The sequence below is a fragment of the Alosa alosa genome, chromosome 6 (genome assembly GCF_017589495.1).
Source record: "Alosa alosa isolate M-15738 ecotype Scorff River chromosome 6, AALO_Geno_1.1, whole genome shotgun sequence".
NCBI classification, from domain to species: Eukaryota; Metazoa; Chordata; class Actinopteri; order Clupeiformes; family Clupeidae; genus Alosa; species Alosa alosa.
This window is the reverse complement of record NC_063194.1, coordinates 13,387,556-13,411,022: the sequence shown is the minus strand read 5'-3', so window position 1 is coordinate 13,411,022 and position 23,467 is coordinate 13,387,556. Positions and strand designations below refer to the sequence as shown.

Sequence of the window (23,467 nt, the reverse complement as noted above, 5' to 3'; positions counted from 1 at the left end):
ACCCACATGCCACCACCAGTATCAGCATCAGGAAACATGTTTGTGTTGAGGAGGCTGATGTCAGTGACATGGCTCTGGTGTGCTGCATGATCTGATGAAGAAATGAAAGTCACGCCGTATTTATACATGGATGTCGGGAGCATTTGCATACAAGCGTATCTATTTCGGAATCGTAATCATCTGTCTAAGGGGACATAGTTCATGTCAGCATTTTAAACAACAAGACTACTAAAACACTCCATAATTTTACACTAATCACACTCAACATTAGAAGCAAATACAACTGGGTAATTTTAATAATGTTCCAACCAAATGAATGCATAACAATAATATAAAAACACACACACACATATTCATGTACTGTTGTTTCACACCTCCCCCTATTGATTAGTTGTAAGAATGTGCATAACATATACAAATACATGCACACTGCTAGTATTTCCAGTGAAGCTGGGCAGTATGCTGTGGTTTGCAACAGTTAGAGACCGTTTTGACACTATGTGGTTATTTAAGGTTGTTAGGTCCTAAGTGGCACTTCTTGTTTCTGAATGAGCAGCTGTTATGCTACTATGGGCCATCACTGCCCCCTGATGGTTATCTGTATCATTGCTCATTGCAAGACAGTGACAATGTTTTTGTACATCTCCTCTCAGTGTTTGTCACTGTGCTTCTCTTGCACAGTAATACACAGCAGAGTCCTCTATCCCTCAAACCAGACAGTTTCAGGTACACTATGCTGTTGGGGTTGGTTCTGGTGATTTCAATGCGTCCTTGGACACTGCTGGCATAGCTGGTGCCACTAGCATCACTATAGATAAAACCCATCCACTCCAGTGCTTTCCCAGCAGGCTGTCTGATCCAGTGCATGTTGTAACTCCCAAAAGTAAACCCAGATCCTTTAAAGGAGAGACTGACAGTGTCACCAGGTTTCCTCAGTACTGCACTGGAGGGAATAGACTCCAGACTTTGACTTTTCACCGCTGCTGAACAAAGAAAAGAGGCAAATTGTCAGACTACATCTCTAGTACCAATCTGAAAAGGGATTTGATATTCAGAGACACTCACAGGCTATGGTGCTGAGTAGCAGCATCAGTGAGAGTGTGTCCTTCATCCTGTGGGTGTTGATGTGAACTCAGCTGCAGCTCACAGTTCTGCAGCTCCCCATAAGTACTGATGGACACCCAGCTCTGAGTTTGCATAATCATGGCAGCAAGCAGGAGGTCATACAAGAGGGTATGATGTCATTTATCTCCACATACAGAATGTCTTCAGCATCTATTAGGTTTGTTTCATTCTTTCTTTTGTTGGTTGGTTAGTGTCAGCTAACAGAAATACCTTTGTGGAGGCTTAATGTATATACTGAATTTTGTAAACCTAGCATGGCAAATTAATTATTCCAACTAAGTTGTGGCAGTCCTTATTGTGAAAAGATGACAGAGTGATCCATAGGAAGAGTAAGACTAAGAATAATAAAAACTGGTTATGTGCTATCTATTGTCTCAGAGATGTACAAGTTTGTCTATTTAAGTATGGAAACACTGACATTTGTTCTGCTGTAACTCAACACCTTATTTATTGTAATAAAAAATGTATACGTTAATATTGCACACTTGAGGAAAACAATGTCCACTACAAGTGTGCTGGGAGGTTGTCTACATTTATTCAAATACTGCACAGATCACAGATCCCTTCGGCACGTTAACTCGCTGCTTTCTTTTCTCTCACTTCAGTTTTGTTTTCTCTCTTTTTTAAGTAGTTTGTACTGAATTAAGCCTCTGATTGTATTTTATCTTACAGTCACCTACTGCTGAAGAAATGCAACAGCATGACTAAATACATTAATAAAATGGACATAAATGAGACAAATCATGGGGGGTATACCACAAATGTACTGTTATAAATACTATATCTAACCATATTTGCAATATATGAAGCTGTTTTAATAAGACACTTTTATTAAACTCATTCTGGCATTAAAGTAATATTACTGATTACTAGGAGAGTTTTTGTCAGTGTAAGTGGTTGTTTTCTGTCACAGTGACTCTCGGGTACAGTAGTACACAGCTGTGTCTCCAGCCTGTAGATTCTGGCCCTTTAGAGTCACTGTGTTACTGAACGTGTCTCTGGAGACACTGAACTTGTTCTTCAGGGCATTGTTTTCATTTTTATTTCCATTGTACTAAAGTATGTTGATCCACTCTAGAGGTTTCCCTGCTGCCTGAGGCTGTTCCCCGGTAGCTGCTATCTGTAATGGATGCTCCAGTCACTTTGCAGGTAACAGTCAGAGACTTTCCTGGCTTTACCATGATGGAGCTGGGCTGAGTGTGTTCAATAGCACAATCTACCCCTGAAAACAAAACAGAATCCAACATTTTAGAACATATAAAACTCATAAAAATAAAAGAAGTTACGTTCAAATTACTTCTGAATAAGCTATTAAAGACACACGTCACCACCAGTATAAGCATCAGGAAACATGTTTGTGTTGAGGAGGCTGATGTGAGTGACATGGCTCCGCTGTGCTCCATGATCTGATGAAGAAATGAAAGTCACACAGTATTTACATACAGAGTATTTATGCATGGTAGGTGGAAGTATTTATAATAATAATAATAATAATAATAAGCTTTATTTGTATAGCACCTTTCATACACAGAATGCAGCTCAAAGTGCTTTACATTTGAAGCATGTAACACAATAATAGTCAGTCAGTCATTATCAATCACTTTTCTTTGCTGTTTATGATCTACTCAGCAACATATCAAAAAATATAGAAAATGACGCCATAAGACTGGCAGCCTTAACCCTCTTACCCCCCACAAGCACGCCTATATGGCAACTGTGGCAAGGAAAAACTCCCATATTCCAGGAAGAAACCTTGAGCAGAACCTGACTTAATAGGGGAGCCCATCTGCTTCTGGCTGGCTGCCCTCCAATAGTAGCAGATGTAGAATAATCTAAAAATGTAGTCTACAGGATAAGATGAGTTAACTAAAAGCTTTCCTGTACAGGTATGTTTTCAGATCTTTTTTTAAAATATTTACTGAACTCGCCTGCTTGATGTACAGAGGCAGGGTGTTCCATAGTTTGGGGGGCATAATGGATAAACGCAGCTTCTCCACTTTGTTTGTGGAGCACTTTGGGTACGATTAAAAGATTAGAATTGGATGATCTAAGTTTCCTTTGTGGTTGATAAGATATTAAAAGCTCAGAGATATATGAAGGTGCTATGCCATTCAGAGCTTTGTAAGTAATTAACATAACCTTAAAATCAATTCTATAGGAAATAGGAGCCAGTGCAGTTCAGCCAACACAGGGGTGATGTGTTCTCTCTTCTTAGTCTTAGTTAAAAGTCTAGCCGCAGAGTTCTGTATGAGTGCCAATTTCTTTAGATGTTTTTGGGAAGACCAGTGAAAAGTGCATTGCAGTAGTCTAACCTGCTAGTGATAAAGGCGTGAATTAGTTTTTCTGCATCTTGTTGAGTTAAAAGGGCAGACTTTGGCAATGTTTCTCAAGTGGAAATAGGCTGTCTGAGTAACTTTACTGATATGAGGCTTAAAACTTAACTCTGCATCTAAGATGACACCGAGGCTTGTTACTTTTGGTTTGACCTGGTGTGCCAAGTTCCCCAGATTACTAAGAATAATATCTCGCTTTAGTTTTGGTCCAACCAGAAGTACCTCTGTTTTGTCATCATTTAGTTTCAAAAAGTTTTTGCTCATCCACTGATTTGCATTCAGATGTACCACATTATATACGTTTTTATTGTCTGTAAAAAGGGGTCAGTGTTGGTGTCATGGGTCATGGAAACCACTTACTGCTGTGTTATACCTCCCCCTGCTGACAAAAAGAGTTGTTTTTTTCCAAGATATGCACAGGATGGGTAAAGCACAAGCATGAAAATATATAAAATCACAGTCAGAAAAAAATAATACAAATACAAATTTGAATTTGACTGGACACTAAATGTGATAGGCTACTAATATACATTTTCTATCTGTCTTAAAAGAATCCATTTGGGTTTAATGTGATTCACTTCAGTAGGCTAAAGCATTCATTTCCAATTGGGTATTTCACATCAGTAAAGTGTATTAGAGCAGACAGTCGTGCTGGTATTGATGGGCTGACTGTTACCCTGTTATATTTGACAGCTTTTAAGTGGGATGTTAAAAAACAATCCCCATATACTCTAACTGTCAGCATCCATATTTCTCAAGTTGTGTTTCCTTTAACACTCAAAAGTGACCAGTGACCTGAGAGACTGTAGCTGTTGCTGAGAACACAGGTCTTTTTCTTTCTTTAAGCCTTTAAAGTATTGGTTTGTTATGTTATTTGTTCATACAATAATGTAATGTAAATATTAATAATAATTTGCCTATGTGAGTTTTGTTTACAAGGGTTGCAGAAATAGTGGCACCTACAGGTCAAACTTGTAAGCTGCATTTAATTTAAGTTACTGTGGTCACATGATCAGCCTAACTGATAGCAGTGCAAAATGAGCATGCAGTCCTTTTGGTGCTATGCTGCACACGGAGTTAGGTGTGCTAGAGAAGGGAAAGATTAAACAGTTTATCGGCAGCTACTCCTACATTTCTGGTCAGAAGGCAAACACAGTATTGTAATGATCTGAGCCTAGCTGTTAATGACTGTGCTCCCATGATGCTGTTCAGTTGATGTGTTATGTTGAATGTTAATGTTAACCATGCAAGTTACCAATGTTGTGTGTCCTGAATGTCGTGTTTATGTTTATAGTTGATTACAGTGTTCATAACCGGGTCTAACTAGTGTGTGTTGTAGATACAGCCTCACATAGATGTTTAGTGCTGGAGCATAAGGGCCAGGTCTGGCCCGGAATTATGGTTCGTGTGTTTTAGTGCGTAACCAATAAAAAACATTCTGAGACAACTGTGCAGTTTGTTACAATATTCAGCAAAGCATCGAACGTCAGCGAGAGGGGTGAGAGCTCATCGGCTAAAGTGACAGAGTTTTTCGACCTTAACATTACGTCTCCAAAAACATTTTGATGCCACATCAACTCATAACCATAGACTGTAAAAAATATAGGCCTAACATGACGAACACTTCTGCCATTGTCTGAGCGGCTTTCTCTGGACGATTGCCGACCTAGCAACTTTGTAGCTTTGGGTAGGAAACTGCACTTTGGTTATCCCTTTAAACTGCTTTTAAGGGATAGATTTCTTTACAAAAAAAATATCTAATAATAATGGATTGAAAAGAGGTAGGCCTAATAATAGACCAGACATGATTGAATAGATATAAGAAAATGGACAACATATCCACACCAGTCCCCATCAACACAACTGTTTTCACAGGTCAGGATTCTTCTTCTTCTTCTTCAGGGTTTAATGGCAGATTGGACACCTATCGGTGCATTACCGCCACCTGCAGGATGATTCAGCCCATTAACTCATCAGCCTCTTAGATTCTGGCAGCTAGGCCAGAAGCTTTTAAAAACCTAACTAGGCTTGATGTGACTTTAGTATCATTCAATCCAAGTACAGTAGAGATAGTAGCAGTGGTAAAACCCAGGCTGTGAAGTTCATTAAAAAGTACACGCCTAACCCTACTGTATTGAATGCAATCTAGCAATCTAGTAATTTCCCAGATAAGATCAGGCCTAGCATTTGAAGACTGGCTTTTTAGACTGTTAAGGACTGAAAAGGAGTCTGAGCAGATTACCGCCTCTCTGGGTCCTTCTTTCAGCACCCACTGAAGGGCTTTCAGGATAGCCACAGATTCTGCTGTGAAAACAGCCATATCATCATTCAGTCTGAATCCCATTCTTACGTTGGATTGAGGGATGAAGAATGCACAGCCAGTTTTTCCCGACTCTGGGTCTTTGGATCCATCAGTATAAATTTGCACACTGGAGTCCCAGTTAAGCTGAATGTACTCCATAGATGAGTCGCTGGAGAATTCTGCATCTTCATTGTGTTTGTCCTCATGTAATTTGAAGTCAAACTGGGGGTAAGGGAGAAGCCAGTTAGGGACTGATCCCCAATTAAAGATTTTTGCTGGCACTAGATCTAATAGCTTAAAACCCATTTTAAGCATTGCATAATGAAAGGCTGCCTGTTTCCTGGTTTATTATTAAATTCAAAGTGGTCAGCCAGGATGGCACTTGCCGGGCAACCACTAACTTTCTCCCTTAACCTATTCCAATAGTGCAGAGAGAGCTGGATTCTTCTTAAGGATAGGGGTTTCTCTCCCGTTTCAATGAGTAGAGCAGAGACAGATGTGGAGGTAAATGCCCCGCAGCAAATCCGGAGAGCTTTGGATTGAACAATGTCTAACTTTTTCAGAACAGATGTTGCAGCCCCTCCATAAACCTGGCACCCATAGTCAAATATTGATCTTATCATGGCTTGATAAACAGTCAGGAGCGTGCCCTTGTCCGCCCCCCAAGAGAAGCCTGTAAGACATCTCATCACGTTAATCACCTTACTAGTTTTGACTACAGTTTTAGAGATATGGCTGTTCCAGTTTAGCTTGCTATCAAACCATACTCCCAAATATCTGAAACTACCCACTTTTTCTACGGGGGTGCCATACAAGGTCAAGGAGCCATCCCACTTTTTCCTGGCACGACTAAACACAACATACTTTGTCTTAGAGACAGAGATTTTAAAACCCCATTTAGATGCCCATTCCTCTATCGTTTTTAATTCACCCTGAATCTTCTTAGTTATAAATGGGATGTTTCTTCCTCTAACCCATATGGCCCCATCGTCAGCATAGAGCGACTTCCCTACACCTTGGCCTAGGTCAAAGAATATGTCATTGATCATGACATTAAAAAGCACTGGGCTGATCACGCTACCTTGTGGGGTCCCATTATCAACACGGACCACACCTGAGAAAGATCCACCTACTCTAACCTGAATTGTACGCTCTTCCAGGAAATTCTTGATCCACCAGAACATTCTTCCATCAATACCGTATCTTACTAATTTAATAAGGAGACCCTCCCTCCATAACATGTCGTAAGCCTTCTCAATATCTAAGAAGACGGCAATAAGGGACTCCTTATTGGTCAAAGCTTTCCTGACTTCCAGATCTAAAGCAGCCACATTATCCATAGTGCCCCTACCCTTCCTAAATCCACTTTGATAATCCACCAATATTCCCTTCACTTCTAAATGGTAGACCAGTCTGTCTGTAATCATCCTCTCCATGATCAACAACCGAAGTAAGGGCTATAGGCCTATATGAGGATGGTGAGCTAGGATCCTTCCCCGGTTTCAGAATTGGAATGACAACAGCATGCTTCCAGGTTTTAGGTAACTTACCTTGATTCCAGATTTCATTCATAAGGCTGAGAAGCTCTTCTAAAACAAGATTAGATACATGATTAAACATTTTATAGTAAAGATTGTCCATTCCAGGGGTTGTATTCCTATTTTTAGCTATGGCTCCTTTAAGCTCATCTGGGGAAAAGACGACATTATAGTCCCGACATCGCGACTCTTGGGGAAAGACATAATTCCTTATTGCCTGAGCCCTAATTTCCCTACTTTCCTCATCAAGATTGTCAGAGCTGTGGATCTTTCTAAATGCTTCAACTAAGAGGTTAACCTTTTCCAAGGAGGATACCGCTACCTTTGCTCCATCTATTAGCACAGGGAAGTTAGTTCTCCTCCCTACTCCATTCATTCTCCTAACCGTGGACCACAGTTGAGTAATTGGTATTTCACCTGATAAACTGGAGCAGTAATCCCTCCAACTATTTTTCTTAGCAGATTTAATTACTTTCCTTACCAAAGCCCTACAGTATTTATACTGCACCAGGTTATCAGGGGAAGGGTATCTACGCAGGGCCCTGAAGGCCTTTTCCTGATTACCTCATCACACTCTTCGTTCCACCAAGGGACCACTTTCTTCTGTGGGGCCTTGCCTTTTTTAGGAATAGCAGAAGAAGCTGCCGCAGATATGGTACTTGAAAAGGCCTGGTTCCACTCGTCTATAGACGCGTCCTTAAGATCAGACAAAAATTCATCACATAAACATTCAAACTTTTCCCAATCTGCTTTATGAAAGTAAAATTTCCCCCCTATCCTGTCAGTTTCTGCCTTTAACCTGAATCCAAAAGTTCCTAAGGTTGGAAAATGGTCACTCCCCATGTTGTCTGGGTCAAGCACCTCCCACTCACACTTACCTGCTAACTCTCCCGAAACAATCATCAAATCTAAACATGAAGGAGTTAAAGAACCCAACTGGATCCTCGTTGGGCGCCCATCATTCAGACAAACTAGGTTAAATTCATCCTTAACAGACTCAACCACTAACCCATTACTGTCAGTTTTCTCACTGCCCCATAGGCCATTATGTGCATTAAAATCACCTGTCCATATAACTGGAGGTCTAACTTGTCTCAATACATGTTCTAACTCATCTACATTTAGTTTCTGACAAGGATTATAGAAATTCAATAAGGTTATTCTTCCAGTGTTACCCCAGATTTCAGTCACAACAATTTCTAGGTTTGTATCTACTGACAGGGTTCTATATTCAATGCCTACTTTACTAAAGGTGGCACAGCCCCCTCCTTGTCTATCACTTCTATCTTTGCGAATAGATACGTACCCAGGCAATACAAAATCTAGAACAGGCTTCAACCATGTCTCTTGAACACATACAATATGAAACTCAACTTCATTGGATGAGACAAACCTCTTAAATTCCTGTCCATTCCCAATTAGACTATGAGCATTCCATTGTAAAAGGTTAAAGGACATCTACCCTACTGCTGTCCCTCCTTCCTCACTACCCTGTGACGCCATGGGCCGACCTTCACTATTTTTGAGGAATTTAAACAATGATTCTGGAGAAATGTACATTTGGAAATATTTTTCCGCAGCATTGGAGACTAACCTCATCACATCTGACCTGCTCTTTGAGATTCTTGATGCTGAGATTACTTTAGAAATAAATGCCAGAAACTCTATCTTTTTGAAGACAAAACTGTCCTTAGGAGGGCTATGTACAATTTGCACTCTGGCAGGCTGGGAGGGTTGCTGAGAGTAGCGATTGCCATGATTTTCCTCATCATTTACTCTTTTCAAGGCTTCAGCATATGACACACGTTCATTTGTCCTAACCCTCTGTACTTCTAAGGCTTTCACATAATGAGGACAGCCCTTATATGCAGCACTGTGCTCTTCCCCACAATTTGGACAACATAAAGAAGACTCCGGTTGACAATCCCCATAGTTATGATCCCCTCCACACTTACCGCACTTCCTTCTACCTCGACACACAGCCGCAACGTGCCCAAACCTCTGACAATTAAAGCACCTGAGAGGTGGTCTAATATACGGCTTCACTTGAAAGCTCAGGTACCCCAACCCAACTCTTTGTGGAATACATTCTGAGGCAAACGTTAGCAGTACTGTCTGACTTCTTCGACTTTCTCGTTGTTCCTAGTTACTTGGAACCGTTTAGCATCAGTAATTTTAGCATTACCCCCCTTAACTTTCTGCAAAATCTCCTCAACTGTTATATCAACGGGAACCCCATAAATCACTCCCTTAAAGGTGCCATGTGTAAGAATTGAGGTAAAAATATCCAAAAAATGAGCATCAAAAGAATGAGAAGAAATAAGGGCGATGATGTCATTAAAAAAATGACAAGGTATAGTGCTGCAGAGATATAAACCTGAATTAGCATGCTAAATTACTAGCCACAGCCCGACAGGTATCATAATACCAGTTTCGGCCATGGGAGGCAACATAACCGCCAGCCAAACTGCAATACATGTTTGTCGGTTGTTACTCTAGGGTAGACCATTTCACTTTCTGGAGGTATACTGCCCCCATCTTTTATGGAATGTGGAGTATGAATTGATTTTTTGGCGGACATTACACATGGCACCTTTAGCTCTCATATTTGATCCCGGCTCATAAACCTCCACATCGCACTTATTTACAGCAAATTTGAAATCGGGATTTCAACACTGATAGATTTAAATTTAACACTATATGGGTGTATATATGGGGACCACCACAAAAGTGTTAAATTAACATTTTTGTAAGTGTTAGAAGTTACAACACTAACAAGGTGTTAACATTTTACACTGTGAGAGTTAAGCAGAAACACCTTATTGGAGTAACACCAAAGGACTTAATTCTTTCTTGAAAACTCAACTCCAAAAGTGTTGCTATTTAACTTAAGCCCAGTGTTAAACTGACACTAGTATAGTGATGATTGCATTTATATTACATTACTTTGTTGCCAAATAATCCTTCTTGTTTTTATCTCTAGAAGAGTAAAGGAATACTACTTGTAGTGCTATATACAGTATGTTTTAGAATTGCTGAACAAAAACAAAAACACTTAATGCATTTAATGTAAAAATGTACTACATTTATTTATTAAACAGTTAAACATTCTTCAGCTCATTACAAAATGCAACAGTCAGGCACAATATAAAACAACAAATCACAGCCATATGACATCTGAAGATCAAACGGTTTGTAATGTTGCAAATCATCTTTTTTAACAATATAAAAATGATTAAGTTCTTTAACCTCAAAAGCGTGAAGGTGCTCGACGTTTGGCCTTGTATCGCATGGTCCATACATGGACTAAAGGACCAATTTTTCTAATCACACCTGGATAATGGACCATTAGGTGGTGTTTAGGGAGCAAATTCTGACTAGGATAGGCTTCCTTAAATAATTTGTGATGCTCTGCGATCAAAGACCCCAAATAGACCGTCATACCCTCAGAAATGTTAGGTGAAAAGATTATGCTAGAAATATCAAGCAGAAGGAGTAGACTCCAATGTTTATCTTTATCTGGAACAACACTCCCAAATATGAGTGGAATGTTTCTCAAAAGACACATAGTTTGACTAGCATTAAGACCAAGCCGATTACCCTGCATATTGATCTTTGTTGGCCTGTTCTTGCGGTCCAAGTATCCATAGCTATACCCATAAATTCTCAGTAGGATGTGTTCACTGGTAATGAAATTTTGAGAGAGGTAGTCTAAAAGTAGCTTGATTTCATCCCGTTCTACACCTTCAAGCAGGTCGTGCATTATATCAACGACAACATTATCTGCAACATTAAAATATTTTAAATCATTGAGAATGCTGTTGTGCTTGATACCATAGCATGAACCATCACCAGAGTTCTCAAGGGATTTGTAATGCTGCTCATTCAGCTCTCTTGATCTCAAAACAACCCTTGGATCATGTTCACTAAATACAGTCTGAGCTGTGTGCTTGTCTGTTAAGCATAGCCTGCAATAGTAGGTGGCACTGAAAGACTCTACATAGCCAAGGATGCCATTCAAACCTAAATTGTCACCTGTAATCTGTGATATTGTTCCATAAAGAGGTTCCTCAGAAAATGACACTTTCATTCCATGAACTTCAAGTTTTTTAACATCATCTAGAAAAGGAGTCAGTATTTTATCCAAGCCATATTTCTTGGCGTCTTGTGAGTGAAATAGAGAAATGAGATGTATATTCATAAGTGAAGAATTGAGATGAGGTGGAAGATTTCTGAGTGTGAAATACAAACATCCGAGTTTATGTACTAGGGTTGCAGTTATCGATTCTTTTTGTAATCGATTAATCTAGCACTTTATCAATCGATTAATCGGATACATTTTTGCATTTTTAAACAACCAAAACACATAATGCATAACGAAAATGACATGGCTGTAAAATGATCAAGCAATTGGCACAGAGGTATTTATTCTAACTCCAACATTAGGCTACAAAACTAAGCCCATTTATTGCAATTTACCCATTTAGTGTTTTTAAGTGTCAGTGCCATCAATTAAATAATGTTCAAAATGCTCTCTGTAAAATTGCAGTCTCTTGTGCATGACTTAGTATGGGCAGCTTTGTTCGCCCAGCTATGTTGTGAAGTGCTGGGAGGGAGAAGAGGGAAAGCAATTTAATGTATTAATGTGTAGCCTACAACAAGTTTCATGCTGTAATCTAGACCTGACATCAACATAAATATCTGTTTTATGTAGATTTCTACACCTGCATTATTTACCATTAGGCTACTAACAAATCATTTTACCATTAGGCTACTAAAAAATAGCCTATCATTAGGCTACTAACAAATCATTTTACCATTAGGCTACTAAAAAATAATTTCTGGGGTGAGCCTATTTGCTATGGTAACCTAGCAACTTGTGTGTGTGTGTGCACGCGTGCGGTGTGTGAGGAAAGATGAGGGTGCATGCATGTGTGTGAGGGGTTCTTTTTTAGGCATACTGTCTTGCAATTGAACGTGAATAAGTTTACTTACTTAAAAACATCAAAGCTAAACAAGCTATCATGACATCGCTACAAATACAGTATGTGATTAAAATCAGCCAACATCAATGTAGGCTATAGGCTACGTAGATAGATGAAAGATAGGCTAGATAGATTGATAAATAGCCTAGCCTACTTTATTGACGCTTGGTGAAACAGCATGGAGTGGATATTTAGGTTCAGATGCTTGTTCTTTTCCTTTTTGAGTATGTAATGATCCCAAAACTTTACTTGAAAACTTTAGACATTCTCTGCCATTTATGGATATCTTGACTCCACCATCGCGGCAGCTAATTTCAGAATGTACGATTCACGCGCTAGTGGTGTGCTTCCTGAACAACGGTCCGTGTGGAACAATCAGATCCCTGCGATTATAGTGCGCGTCATAGAAATTTAACGAGGCTTCGAGGCAGGGTTTTTGCCTCGAGTAATTTTTGTAATCGAGTTATTCGAGTAACTCGATGAATCGTTTCAGCCCTATTATGTACCCCCTGCTTGGAACCGAGAGGGTTAGCGGTTTCGAAATCGTCGTAATAAACCTGAATCTGGAGGGCATGTTCGGTTTTAGAGTACAACTGATTAGTCTTAAAATAAGAACCATCGCAGAAATCAGAATACAGATCACTAAATGTAGACGATGGGATGTGGCTGCGAATCACCTCATTCTTGAAAATAAAATCAAGTGTTTTAAACAATGGTATAGAGATGAAAGTGTCATTGACTGGTACCTGTTCATAATTTCCAGAAACTTTGTTTTTCTTAGAATCATATCTTACTCCTAAATGCACCTCTACAGGTTGTACAACTCCCCATTAGGGCTGAAACGATTCATCGAGTTACTCGAATAACTCGATTACAAAAACGTGCACTATAATCGCAGGGATCTGATTGTTCCACACGGACCGTTGTTCAGGAAGCACACCACTAGCGCGTGAATCGTACATTCTGAAATTAGCTGCCGCGATGGTGGAGTCAAGATATCCATAAATGGCAGAGAATGTCTAAAGTTTTCAAGTAAAGTTTTGGGATCATTACATACTCAAAAAGGAAAAGAACAAGCATCTGAACCTTAATATCCACTCCATGCCCAGATAGCAGACGGGCATTGAAACTATGTAGAATCAACATTACATTGTCAACCATAAATCATTGAATCAATGTCGGATTTCGATGTTGATTTAACATCAGTTTGCACCCTCAGTTAATATTGAAACAATGTTGATTTATTAACTATAGACCAGCGGAATTTCAATTGTATTTCAATTAAAATAAATATTGAAACAATGTTGAAATTACAACCAAACTAAAGATCAATGCGATTTCAATGGTATTTCAATTCATATTAAACCGCAGTAAAGCACTATAAATCTGGCAAAATATTGGGAAATTCATACCCTGCTTTATCTACAGCCAGGATACATTTGGCTAGGCCTAGGTATGTCTGGTTTAGGCTACACAAGCTTGCATAAATAACCATTGACAACTTGTTATCAGTTTGAAAAGCAAGTGCATTTATTCACTCTTCTTCATTTATAAATTCCCGTGTGCTGTGCTTCCCTGCCATCTATTCAGTAGGCTCACGGGTTGCAGTCAGCCTGACCATCCAGTTGAGTGAAGCGGCACCTAACAGAAATAGAAGAAAGATATACAGTGTTAGATAAATATGTTAAACTGAAGGCTACTTACAAGTGAAACTTTAGAATAATCATATTCCGTCTATGTACATCGTAGCCTAACTTACAAACTCAAGACCAATGACCCCACACACACACACACACACAAGCCCACCGATACCAAAATCCCCCCCTGATTCCTCCCCATAAATAACAAACACACAGTATCATGCTGTAGCAACACTTCATAAACTGAACCCAAACATTTAGATTTGGACCTATAGGTTATTATATAATCAGTATCGTAATTTCTGTCAACTATGACGATCTCCATGCATGTTCAGTAGCCTATATTTTTCATTTAGTCAAGCAGTGACATGTGGTTTAATCAGTGTTGGGCAAGTTACTTCAAAATCGTAATATATTATGTATTACTTATTCAAAGTAATTCATTACATTATAATATTACTGTCTCTGAATTGTAAGGCATTACACTACTATTGTATTACTTTTAAGTTACTTTTACCAAAATATCTGGAAATATGGATTTGGAATTCTAAATGCAGTTTATTATGCTCAATGCAGCTCATTGCACTTCTAATGGAGGGTGATGTGGTACAACATAATGACTGAGCTAGGCTTAAGGCTACAGTAGAATGCAATAGGTGCAGTGATGGCTCATGATGCAATACAAGGAACAATCATGGCCAGAATTTTGTTAAAAGAAGACAAAAGGTCAAAGTCTGGTCAATTGTGATAGAAATGCTGTAACTTTAGGCTTAGGCCTACTCATTAAAATCAACAGAGAGCCCACTACCTGTATATTGTAACCCAAAACTTAAAGACATGTCAAGATAGGCTACACAGTGCAGCTACTGGCCATTTTTGTGCCCTAACTGGTGAAATACAGTATTAACCTAAGTATGTCATTATATGGCCAACTATAAAGATGTAATCTGCCTGTTCCCAGGGATGGGTAGTATTTCTGAAACATGTAATATGTGTTTCAAATGCAAAATAGTAATTTTGTAATTTTAAAAATACTGCAAAATACTATATGTGAAAAACACAAAAAAAGTAGATACTTCAGACAGGTGTAATGAATAATTGGTAATTAGGAAACAATGGTTTATGTTTATCGCAATAAGCTAATGTGAGAACAGCTGTGTTCAACAACACTTACAGCTTTTCAGTGACGGCTATTGCTGAAGCATCAGCTCTGGTCTGAAGCACTGGTGTGAAGTGGTACGCAAGTAAAGATGAGCAAGTTGACCTGTGCAAGTTCACATTAGGACACTGACAAAGGCAACCCTGTCCCATTGTCTCCATGCCAATCTTTAACAGAAAAATGTCAGATATCTCAACCACAATGACATCAATATATGGTAAGGTGTTGAGTGTACCCAGATAGGTCAGTCACTTAGGCCTACCATATATCGTCACAGGTGACAAGCTAATCATCGCAAAGTGTTGTGCTAATGCTGGGAACAGGCAGGGATGGGCAAAAATACATCAGAATGTATTTCTAAATAAAATACCTAATACCCTCATTTTTAATGTATCAAAATAAACTACAAAATACAGTAGGCCTAACCATATTACGTATGTATCAAAATAAAATACTGTATTTTTGTATTTAGAAAATACTCAAAATACTTTTTTCAAGGAAGTATGGAAGCACTGCAAAAAAAGCCTTTTTTTATCCCAAACATTTAGCCTATTAAAACTATATAGTAAAAAACAATACAATTTGGCTCCTGTCGTATGCCATTTGCAAGTTCATGTAGTGTGATCAAAATTAAGAATAATTCAAGAATTTACATTTACATTTAGTCATCTAGCTGATGCTTATCCAAATGACTGACAGAGCTTTCAATTAACCACATTATAATCAATAGGCCAAAATCATAATTGTGTATCTGTGCCAAAATTCGTAATTCAAGTCCAGTGCAGAACTGAATAAGAAAATCATACGGCTATGTATCTTGAAGTTCCAGTATGTGAGAGACTTGACGTGCCTTAATATCTCCAACCTCAAGTATGCAGCTAATAAGGAAATAGAATTGTTATTTAATTAAACAAGGTGAACTTCTCCCCACTGTGGAATGCAGAAAAGGATGCTACAAGGAAGGGAATTCAAACACACTCAACACCTTACCATCTATTGAATTATTAAAATACAAAAATACACACCAATAAAGTATTTTGATACAAAATACAGAGCCATTTCCTTCAACCCAATAAAATACAAATGACAAAATACTATTTTGCATTTGAAACACATATTACATGTTTCAGAAATACTACCCATCCCTGGGAACAGGCAGATTACATCTTTATAGTTGGCCATATGATGACATACTTAGGTTAATACTGTATTTCATCAGTTAGGGCACCAAAATGGCCAGTAGCTGCACTGTGTAGCCTATCTCAGGGCTTAAAATTCATTTTTCAAAATGGGGGGGGAATTCCCCCCTTAGGTTATTCATGTAGGGGGGATTTACACAATTTGGGGGGGAGGGGGGGTTGATTCTGATACCAAGTCAAGAATTGCGATTTCAATACTTCGATACTTTTAAAAAAAAAAGTGTTTGATTTTGGGGCCCCACCACCCTGGCGTCATCAGTAATATATACTGTAGTGGGATCATTCACAACAGTGGACATCCTAGATTCTGCTTGACTCTCTCCACACACACAAACACACACTGAAAATGATAGCTTATGTGATATGTTTCTATCATATATTTTTGAATTCATATAGAGTGTATTTATTTAATAATGCATTTTTTAAAGTATAGCATTTTACTAGTAATTACTATAGTAGCTAAACATATTTAGTAATTTGAATGCCTCATATTGACGTTTAACCTATAACACTTAGGCATATCTTTAATGTGGTGTGTAGGTCCAATTGAGTGCACATTGGTGATGAGTAGGTGTAATTCAGTGCCTGTCACTTTAAGAAAATACCTGACAGTAATTCTATGGAGTAATTAGCCCCCTTCAACCCTGACGGTTTTAGGCTGTAGTCGCTAGTGAATAAAAGTTGTGCATAGTGCGGTATGTGTATGCAAATCATTATGTTTTCTATGTCATTAGATACAATAAATGTTCAAAAAAAACTAACATGTCGAAGACAATCTTTCTGGGATCAAGTGTTGACGGACCTGAGCTAGCAGGATAGTTACCAAGGAGCTCTTTCCAGATGTAAAAGTTTGCCATGGTAGCGTAGCCTATTTGGCGTAAAGCAAAGTGGTTCTCTCTCTCTCTCTCTCTCTCCTGTGCGCCTGCATGAGGCTATGTTCAATTCAACTCGGTAGTTGATCAGTCCGTCAATAGCAACCGCATTCACGCCACTTAATGATTAGGCTATATTAACGCCATCAGACAGGCTGTAAAAGTGTATGCGGAATTTCTCGTGATTATGATGGCTAGAGTTATGGACTTGAACAAATTATGCTAATACCCTTAATCCAAGAGTGAAATTTAAGCCCTGTATCTTGACATGTCTTTAAGTTTTGGGTTACAATATACAGGTAGTGGGCTCTCTGTTGATTTTAATGAGTAGGCCTAAGCCTAAAGTTACAGCATTTCTATCACAATTGACCAGACTTTGACCTTTTGTCTTCTTTAAACAAAATTCTGGCTATGATTGTTCCTTGTATTGCATCATGAGCCATCACTGCACCTATTGCATTCTACTGTAGCCTTAAGCCTAGCTCAGTCATTATGTTGTACCACATCACCCTCCATTAGAAGTGCAATGAGCTACATTAAGCATAATAAACTGCATTTAGAATTCCAAATCCATATTTCTAGATATTTTGGTAAAAGTAACTTAAAAGTAATACAATAGTGTAATGCCTTATAATTCAGAGACAGTAATATTATAATGTAATGAATTACTTTGAAATGACAGTAATAAGTAATACATAATATATTACGATTTTTAAGTACTTGCCCAACACTGATTAAACCACATGTCACTGTTTGACTAAATGAAAAATATAGGCTACTGAACATGCATGGAGATCGTCATAGTTGACAGAAATTACGATTTGTGCCAACATGTTGTAGAAACACAACCACAGCCTTTAGGCCTATTTTGTGCAAATCTTCTACATTGGTTGTAGTCAGCGATTCACATTAACTGTAGGCTATCACCACAAGTGTATACTAAACGTTTTTGCCCAAGTTTGTGTGCCGTCATCACATTTTGCAAAATTAGGCTACCTTCGTTACTAACCTACCAGTTGATACTTTTTACGTGCATCGAGATTGATTGTGCATCTAATGTAACACTCGGTGGAGATACTTCCACTTTCCAAGTTCCACTTTCATTGTCGTTGTGAGCTAAAAGGCTACTATATGGGAAATACTTTGAAGTTCCTTTTGAGTCCAAACATGAATAGGTTTTCTTTAACCTGTGCTACACTTTTCCACCAAGTTGTGCTTAAAATTGTAGGTACCCGGAGATTTTTTATGTTGACAGACAAACCGCACTACAGTAGCCTACATGGTGCAGTAAATGGAAGCTCTTCAGAAGCGTGCAACTTACGCCTATGAAAACAATATATTTATGGAATAAAATTAGACACCTCTGATTGCTGTTTCGGTTAAACTGCGATGATGTGAACACCAGCCAGCGGAGGGCACTTATATAGCCTAGGCTACCATGCATGGACTCAGAGGGCTATATTTCCCACAAACCAAGCGGCTGCTTGGACAAATCCACTTGAGGGGTGGGGCAGGGGGCGCGATCGTAACACATACTGAACCTGTCATGAAGAGGCCAAAATGATTGACCTGTCACCCCCCAATCCAAATGGATGCAACTGCATTTATAGGCTAAGCCTAGGTCTACATGACGGGCCGCAAATAGGCTAAATAACTTTAAAAAAAAAAATCCCGGAGGTCACCGGCCCACATATGGACCGGCCCACCGGGCATTTGCCCGGTTGTACAGATTACCAGTCCGAGCCTGTGCTTGAGTCAACTTAGGCTAGCTAGCTGGTAAGTAATGGTTCACGTTAGCCAGCAGCACATCATCTTCAGCCTATCATTTTGACAGTAAAAGTTTAAACTCAACAAACATTTTATGTAAATCGTATGAATATAATAAACTCTAACTTACTGACAACTAACGTTAAGGAAGGCCTAATTATAAATCAGACTGCCGAGTAACGTTAACGTTAACATAACATTATGATGAACTGCTAACGTTAACGTAAAACATTAATTTGACCAGCAACGATAACGTAGCTAGCCTAAGTTGACTCAAGCATGAATGAGTTTGTAAGTTAGACAGTAGGCTACGATGTACATAGACTGTAAACATGCCCGAATTTAATGTAGTACAATTTCACATCGAAACATTATCGTTAGATAAATAAATGCTTGCTTACCATTAAGGTGGAGGGGGCGAACTTGACAGAGAGCTGAACACGGTTGGTCTGACTGAACCGTTGCTCAAAATGATCTCCCGCCGGACAGTTCAAACGTCGTCGCGCGGTCAACTAAAAATCCACTACTTTTCAATCACCACGTCGAAATTTCCCAGTAAACCATACATCCATGACTTTTCAATATCTTTTACTGAACTATGTATCGACGCTCTATCGATTATGGCAATATAAACTATAAACCAATGTTGTTTCGATGTCTCTATCTATGCTCATGCACTGTCGGGTTTTGTCAGGATTGTAATGCTGATTCAATGTCTATTTACCATTGAGATTTCAATCTCAACCAAAATGATGATTTGGATGGAAAATCAACATCATATCAATGTCACCTTGCTATCTGGGTGCTGTTTCACCAAGCGTCAATAAAGTAGGCTAGGCTATTTATCAATCTATCTAGCCTATCTTTCATCTATCTACGTAGCCTATAGAGTGTCCCAGTGACGCCACTTCCATTTACCTCCATGGGACCTATCTTTCAAAACATTTTGAACGCCAGTCTATGGCGAAAAATAAATGATTTTCTGGTCCCGGTTGACTTGTGCCTTGAATTACCCATATGATGTTTGTCAATTTTAAAGACAATTTTTCATGTAAAGACATTTGCAGTTTGTTTCGTAACTATTGAATTACAACATTGTGAAAGATCGTAATTCCAACTAACTACAAACCCATCAGTCACGCTTAGTGACGTTAGCTCATTCACAGCCACACTAGATTGTACAAGCATACCAGCAACAGATCTTAATTGGGCTTTCCTTGCCGATGAAAATACCATTAGTCAGAGGATTAAACACATCAGGTAAGTTGTATTCGTCCATAGACTGTACATTAGATACTGTTAAGTGACATAGCAGGCAGCAAGATGCAACCGTTAACTAGCATAACAGCTAGCATGCTAATCTTATCGTTTCATTACGTTGGTGACGTACATCGTTCGAGACGAGAGATGTAGTCCACTCGGTCCACTGAGCGGATTCGCACAAAACCAACATAACTTTTGAAGTCTGTCGAACAACAGTACTTTCTTGATGTGAAAATTTGTCTTTTAAATTCACACACATCATATGTGAAATTCGTGTCACAATTCAAACTGGACCAAAAAATAATTGTTATCTCTCCATTAACTCCCGTTCATATTTTTTTGAAAGACAGGTCCCTTGTAGCGGAAGTAAAACGGAAGTCACTGGGACACTCTATAGCCTACATTGATGTTGGCTGATTTTAATCACATATTGTATTTGTAGCGATGTCATGATAGCTTGTTTAGCTTTGATGTTTTTAAGTAAGTAAACTTATTCACGTTCAATTGCAAGACAGTATGCCTAAAAAAGAACCCCTCACACACATGCATGCACCCTCATCTTTCCTCACGCACCGCACGCGTGCACACACACACACACACACACAGGTTGCTAGGTTACCATAGCAAATAGGCTCACCCCAGAAATTATTTTTTAGTAGCCTAATGGTAAAATTATTTGTTAGTAGCCTAATGGTAGGCTATTTTTTAGTAGCCTAATGGTAAAATGATTTGTTAGTAGCCTAATGGTAAATAATGCAGGTGTAGAAATCTACATAAAACAGATATTTATGTTGATGTCAGGTCTAGATTACAGCATGAAACTTGTTGTAGGCTACACATTAATACATTAAATTGCTTTCCCTCTTCTCCCTCCCAGCACTTCACAACATGGATGGGCGAACAAAGCTGCCCATACTAAGTCATGCACAATAGGCTGCAATTTTACAGAGAGCATTTTGAACATTATTTAATTAATGGCACTGACACTTAAAAACACTAAATGGGTAAATTGCAATAAATGGGCTTAGTTTTGTAGCCTAATGTTGGAGTTAGAATAAATACCTCTGTGTCAATTGCTTGATCATTTTACAGCCATGTCATTTTCGTTATGCATTATGTGTTTTGGTTGTTTAAAAATGCAAAAAAAAATGTATCCGATTAATCGATCGATAAAGTGCTAGATTAATCGATTACAAAAAGAATCGATACACTCTAAAAAATGCTGGGTTATTTTTTCAACCCAAACGCTGGTTGAGGCTGTTGGGCCATTTTGTTTGGTTGTTTTTACTCATATTGGGTCATTTCTGTAACCCAGCTTGCTGGGTTGATAGTTTATCACTGCTGGGTTGATAGTTTAGGGCTGTGCTCCCTCCTGTTCCCCACCTGAAGTGGAGTACACATATACAGTCTATGGGAGTACACTACCCAGCACCAGGGTGACTTCAACACAGCTGCATAGTTATTTGAAGGTAGAGGGGAAAAAATCGTCAGGCAGGCAGGCATATTCTTTCAACCGTCAAGTCCAGCAGCTGTCAAAATGCAATGGAAATCAGGTGATTTCGGAAGGTATGTATCTCCTTTCCATTATTTTTATACAGACGGATTTTAAAAGTCCACCTAGAGACATACCATACGTGATATCAAGGAATATTCTGCCTTCCATTTCATTCAGCTTCAAGCAGGTTAGCAGGTGTCATTCCAGCTAATATTAGCTACTGTTAATGTTAAATCTACTAAAGTACAGACTCATAAAAACATAGTTCTGTATTCACTGGGTAGGAACTGCTGAACAGAAACAAAACGAACTTTTACAACGAACTACAATTAGCATACCAGCAGCTGGTAGGTAACGTTAGCAGACTTGGAAACTTTATGCTAATTAAATATGCTTCGTGGCTAACGTTTGTCAACTAGCTAACACAGTCGAAGTAGTCTCTTCACAACACGTAACTTACGATAATAATCATGGCAAACAACATCTTATTAAATCATTCAGGGTAGCCTCATATTATAGCCATGTAACCTACTGGGTGGTTCTTGGTGGTAACATTAACTTGGATTCACTAACTGAATAATGTGTTAACATTAGCTAGCTAACGTTAGCACTGCTGAACTTACGTTTGTCAGCCTAATGTTAGGCTAATGGTAATGTTAGTGTTATTCAGATCTGACATAAACGCACGTTTTGTAGGCTATTACCGGTATTATGTTTAAAACAACTCCATAATATTGGTGGTCATGGTTTCCGAGTGTGTTGCACCAATAATTTGTCTCCTGTTGGATTTGTATGTCTGTCAATATAATGTGCTGTAGGCTAACAGTGATTAAAATGCACTCTTTTTTTTCTATGATTGACAGGGCTGACCCCCAAAACGGACTTTGGAATCTGCCTGCCTTCATGGAAGTGTCACATGCATTTTATACTAGGCTATCTATTCAAAAATAAAGAAAACTATCAAATGAATAATTGTGTCGACCTGTTTTATTTCATTGCATGGCTTTTGATGGCCATTTGATAGACTGTTTAAACCATGCCTAAAGCTGTTAACAGAAGGTGTGACTTTCAAGTAAGTAAATACAAACTTTGAGTTATTAAAAGTTTGTACACACAGAGTATTTTAAAAATCAACCAGTAGTTTTTGGGGAATTTGGTTACATAACCCAAACATTATGTAACTTTAAACAGTTGTGTCAACATAACACAACATATTGGTTAAATTTCAACCCAGTTGTTGGGTTAAAATTAGTAACCCAATTTGCTTGGTTAAGATAACCCAATGCTGTGTTGGACCCCATTTTACTCAGCGGCTGGGTTGAAAACATTTCCCAACCCAGCATTTTTTAGAGTGTAGCTGCAGCCCTACTCCCCATTTAGTATAAAAATATTTTTTCCATTTGCTATCAGTATTGAGTTCAGAAAAGGGGTTCTGCAAGTTTGTAAGCACATCCTCAACTGCCCTTCTACTAGGGTTGCACTCTGGCACAACCTTCAAGATTTGATGTTTAATGGATGTGTGGATATCATTCAAACATTCCTCCATACTTTCAACAACTGACAAAATAACATTGGTTGAAACACCACTGCCCTGCAACTTTGCAACAACAGAAGCACACATATGTTTTGACACTAAAGAACATTCACTTTGATTGGCCAAGTCTTGATTTAAGTCCAAAGTTTCAATAGAATGTGCATCACCACACCCATCCAAAGGCAGAGCCGGCGTACCTGATGATGTGATGTCAGACATAGCCATTGGTTCGTCTGACCAACTTGGTTCAGTAGC

At 38.7% G+C, this 23,467-nt stretch overlaps 1 protein-coding gene across 1 annotated transcript; it reads right to left on the bottom strand.

Moving 5' to 3' along the window:
- Positions 1-1,061: 1,061 nt before the first annotated feature.
- Positions 1,062-23,412, bottom strand: LOC125295613. The gene is made up of 6 exons (XM_048244963.1): positions 23,056-23,412; positions 12,786-13,115; positions 11,041-11,561; positions 7,863-7,994; positions 5,809-5,982; positions 1,062-1,187 (listed from the first exon to the last, which is right to left on the bottom strand). The coding sequence occupies exons 1-6, from the start codon at positions 23,297-23,299 to the stop codon at positions 1,062-1,064; spliced, it is 1,527 nt and encodes a 508-aa protein (XP_048100920.1). The 5' UTR covers positions 23,300-23,412.
- Between the last annotated feature and the right edge of the window lie 55 nt (positions 23,413-23,467).

Excerpts from the sequence above, each read along its gene's own strand:
- LOC125295613 (XM_048244963.1), bottom strand. The coding sequence starts at position 23,299 with ATGTGTGCTTCTGTTGTTGCAAAGTTGCAGGGCAGTGGTGTTTCAACC. Across the intron at positions 13,116-23,055 it reads GAAAAAATATTTTTATACTA|AATGGGGAGTTGTACAACCT; the intron begins AATGGGGAGTAG and ends CGTTTCAGCCCT. Across the intron at positions 5,983-7,862 it reads GGAACGAAGAGTGTGATGAG|TTTGACTTCAAATTACATGA; the intron begins GTAATCAGGAAA and ends CCTTACCCCCAG.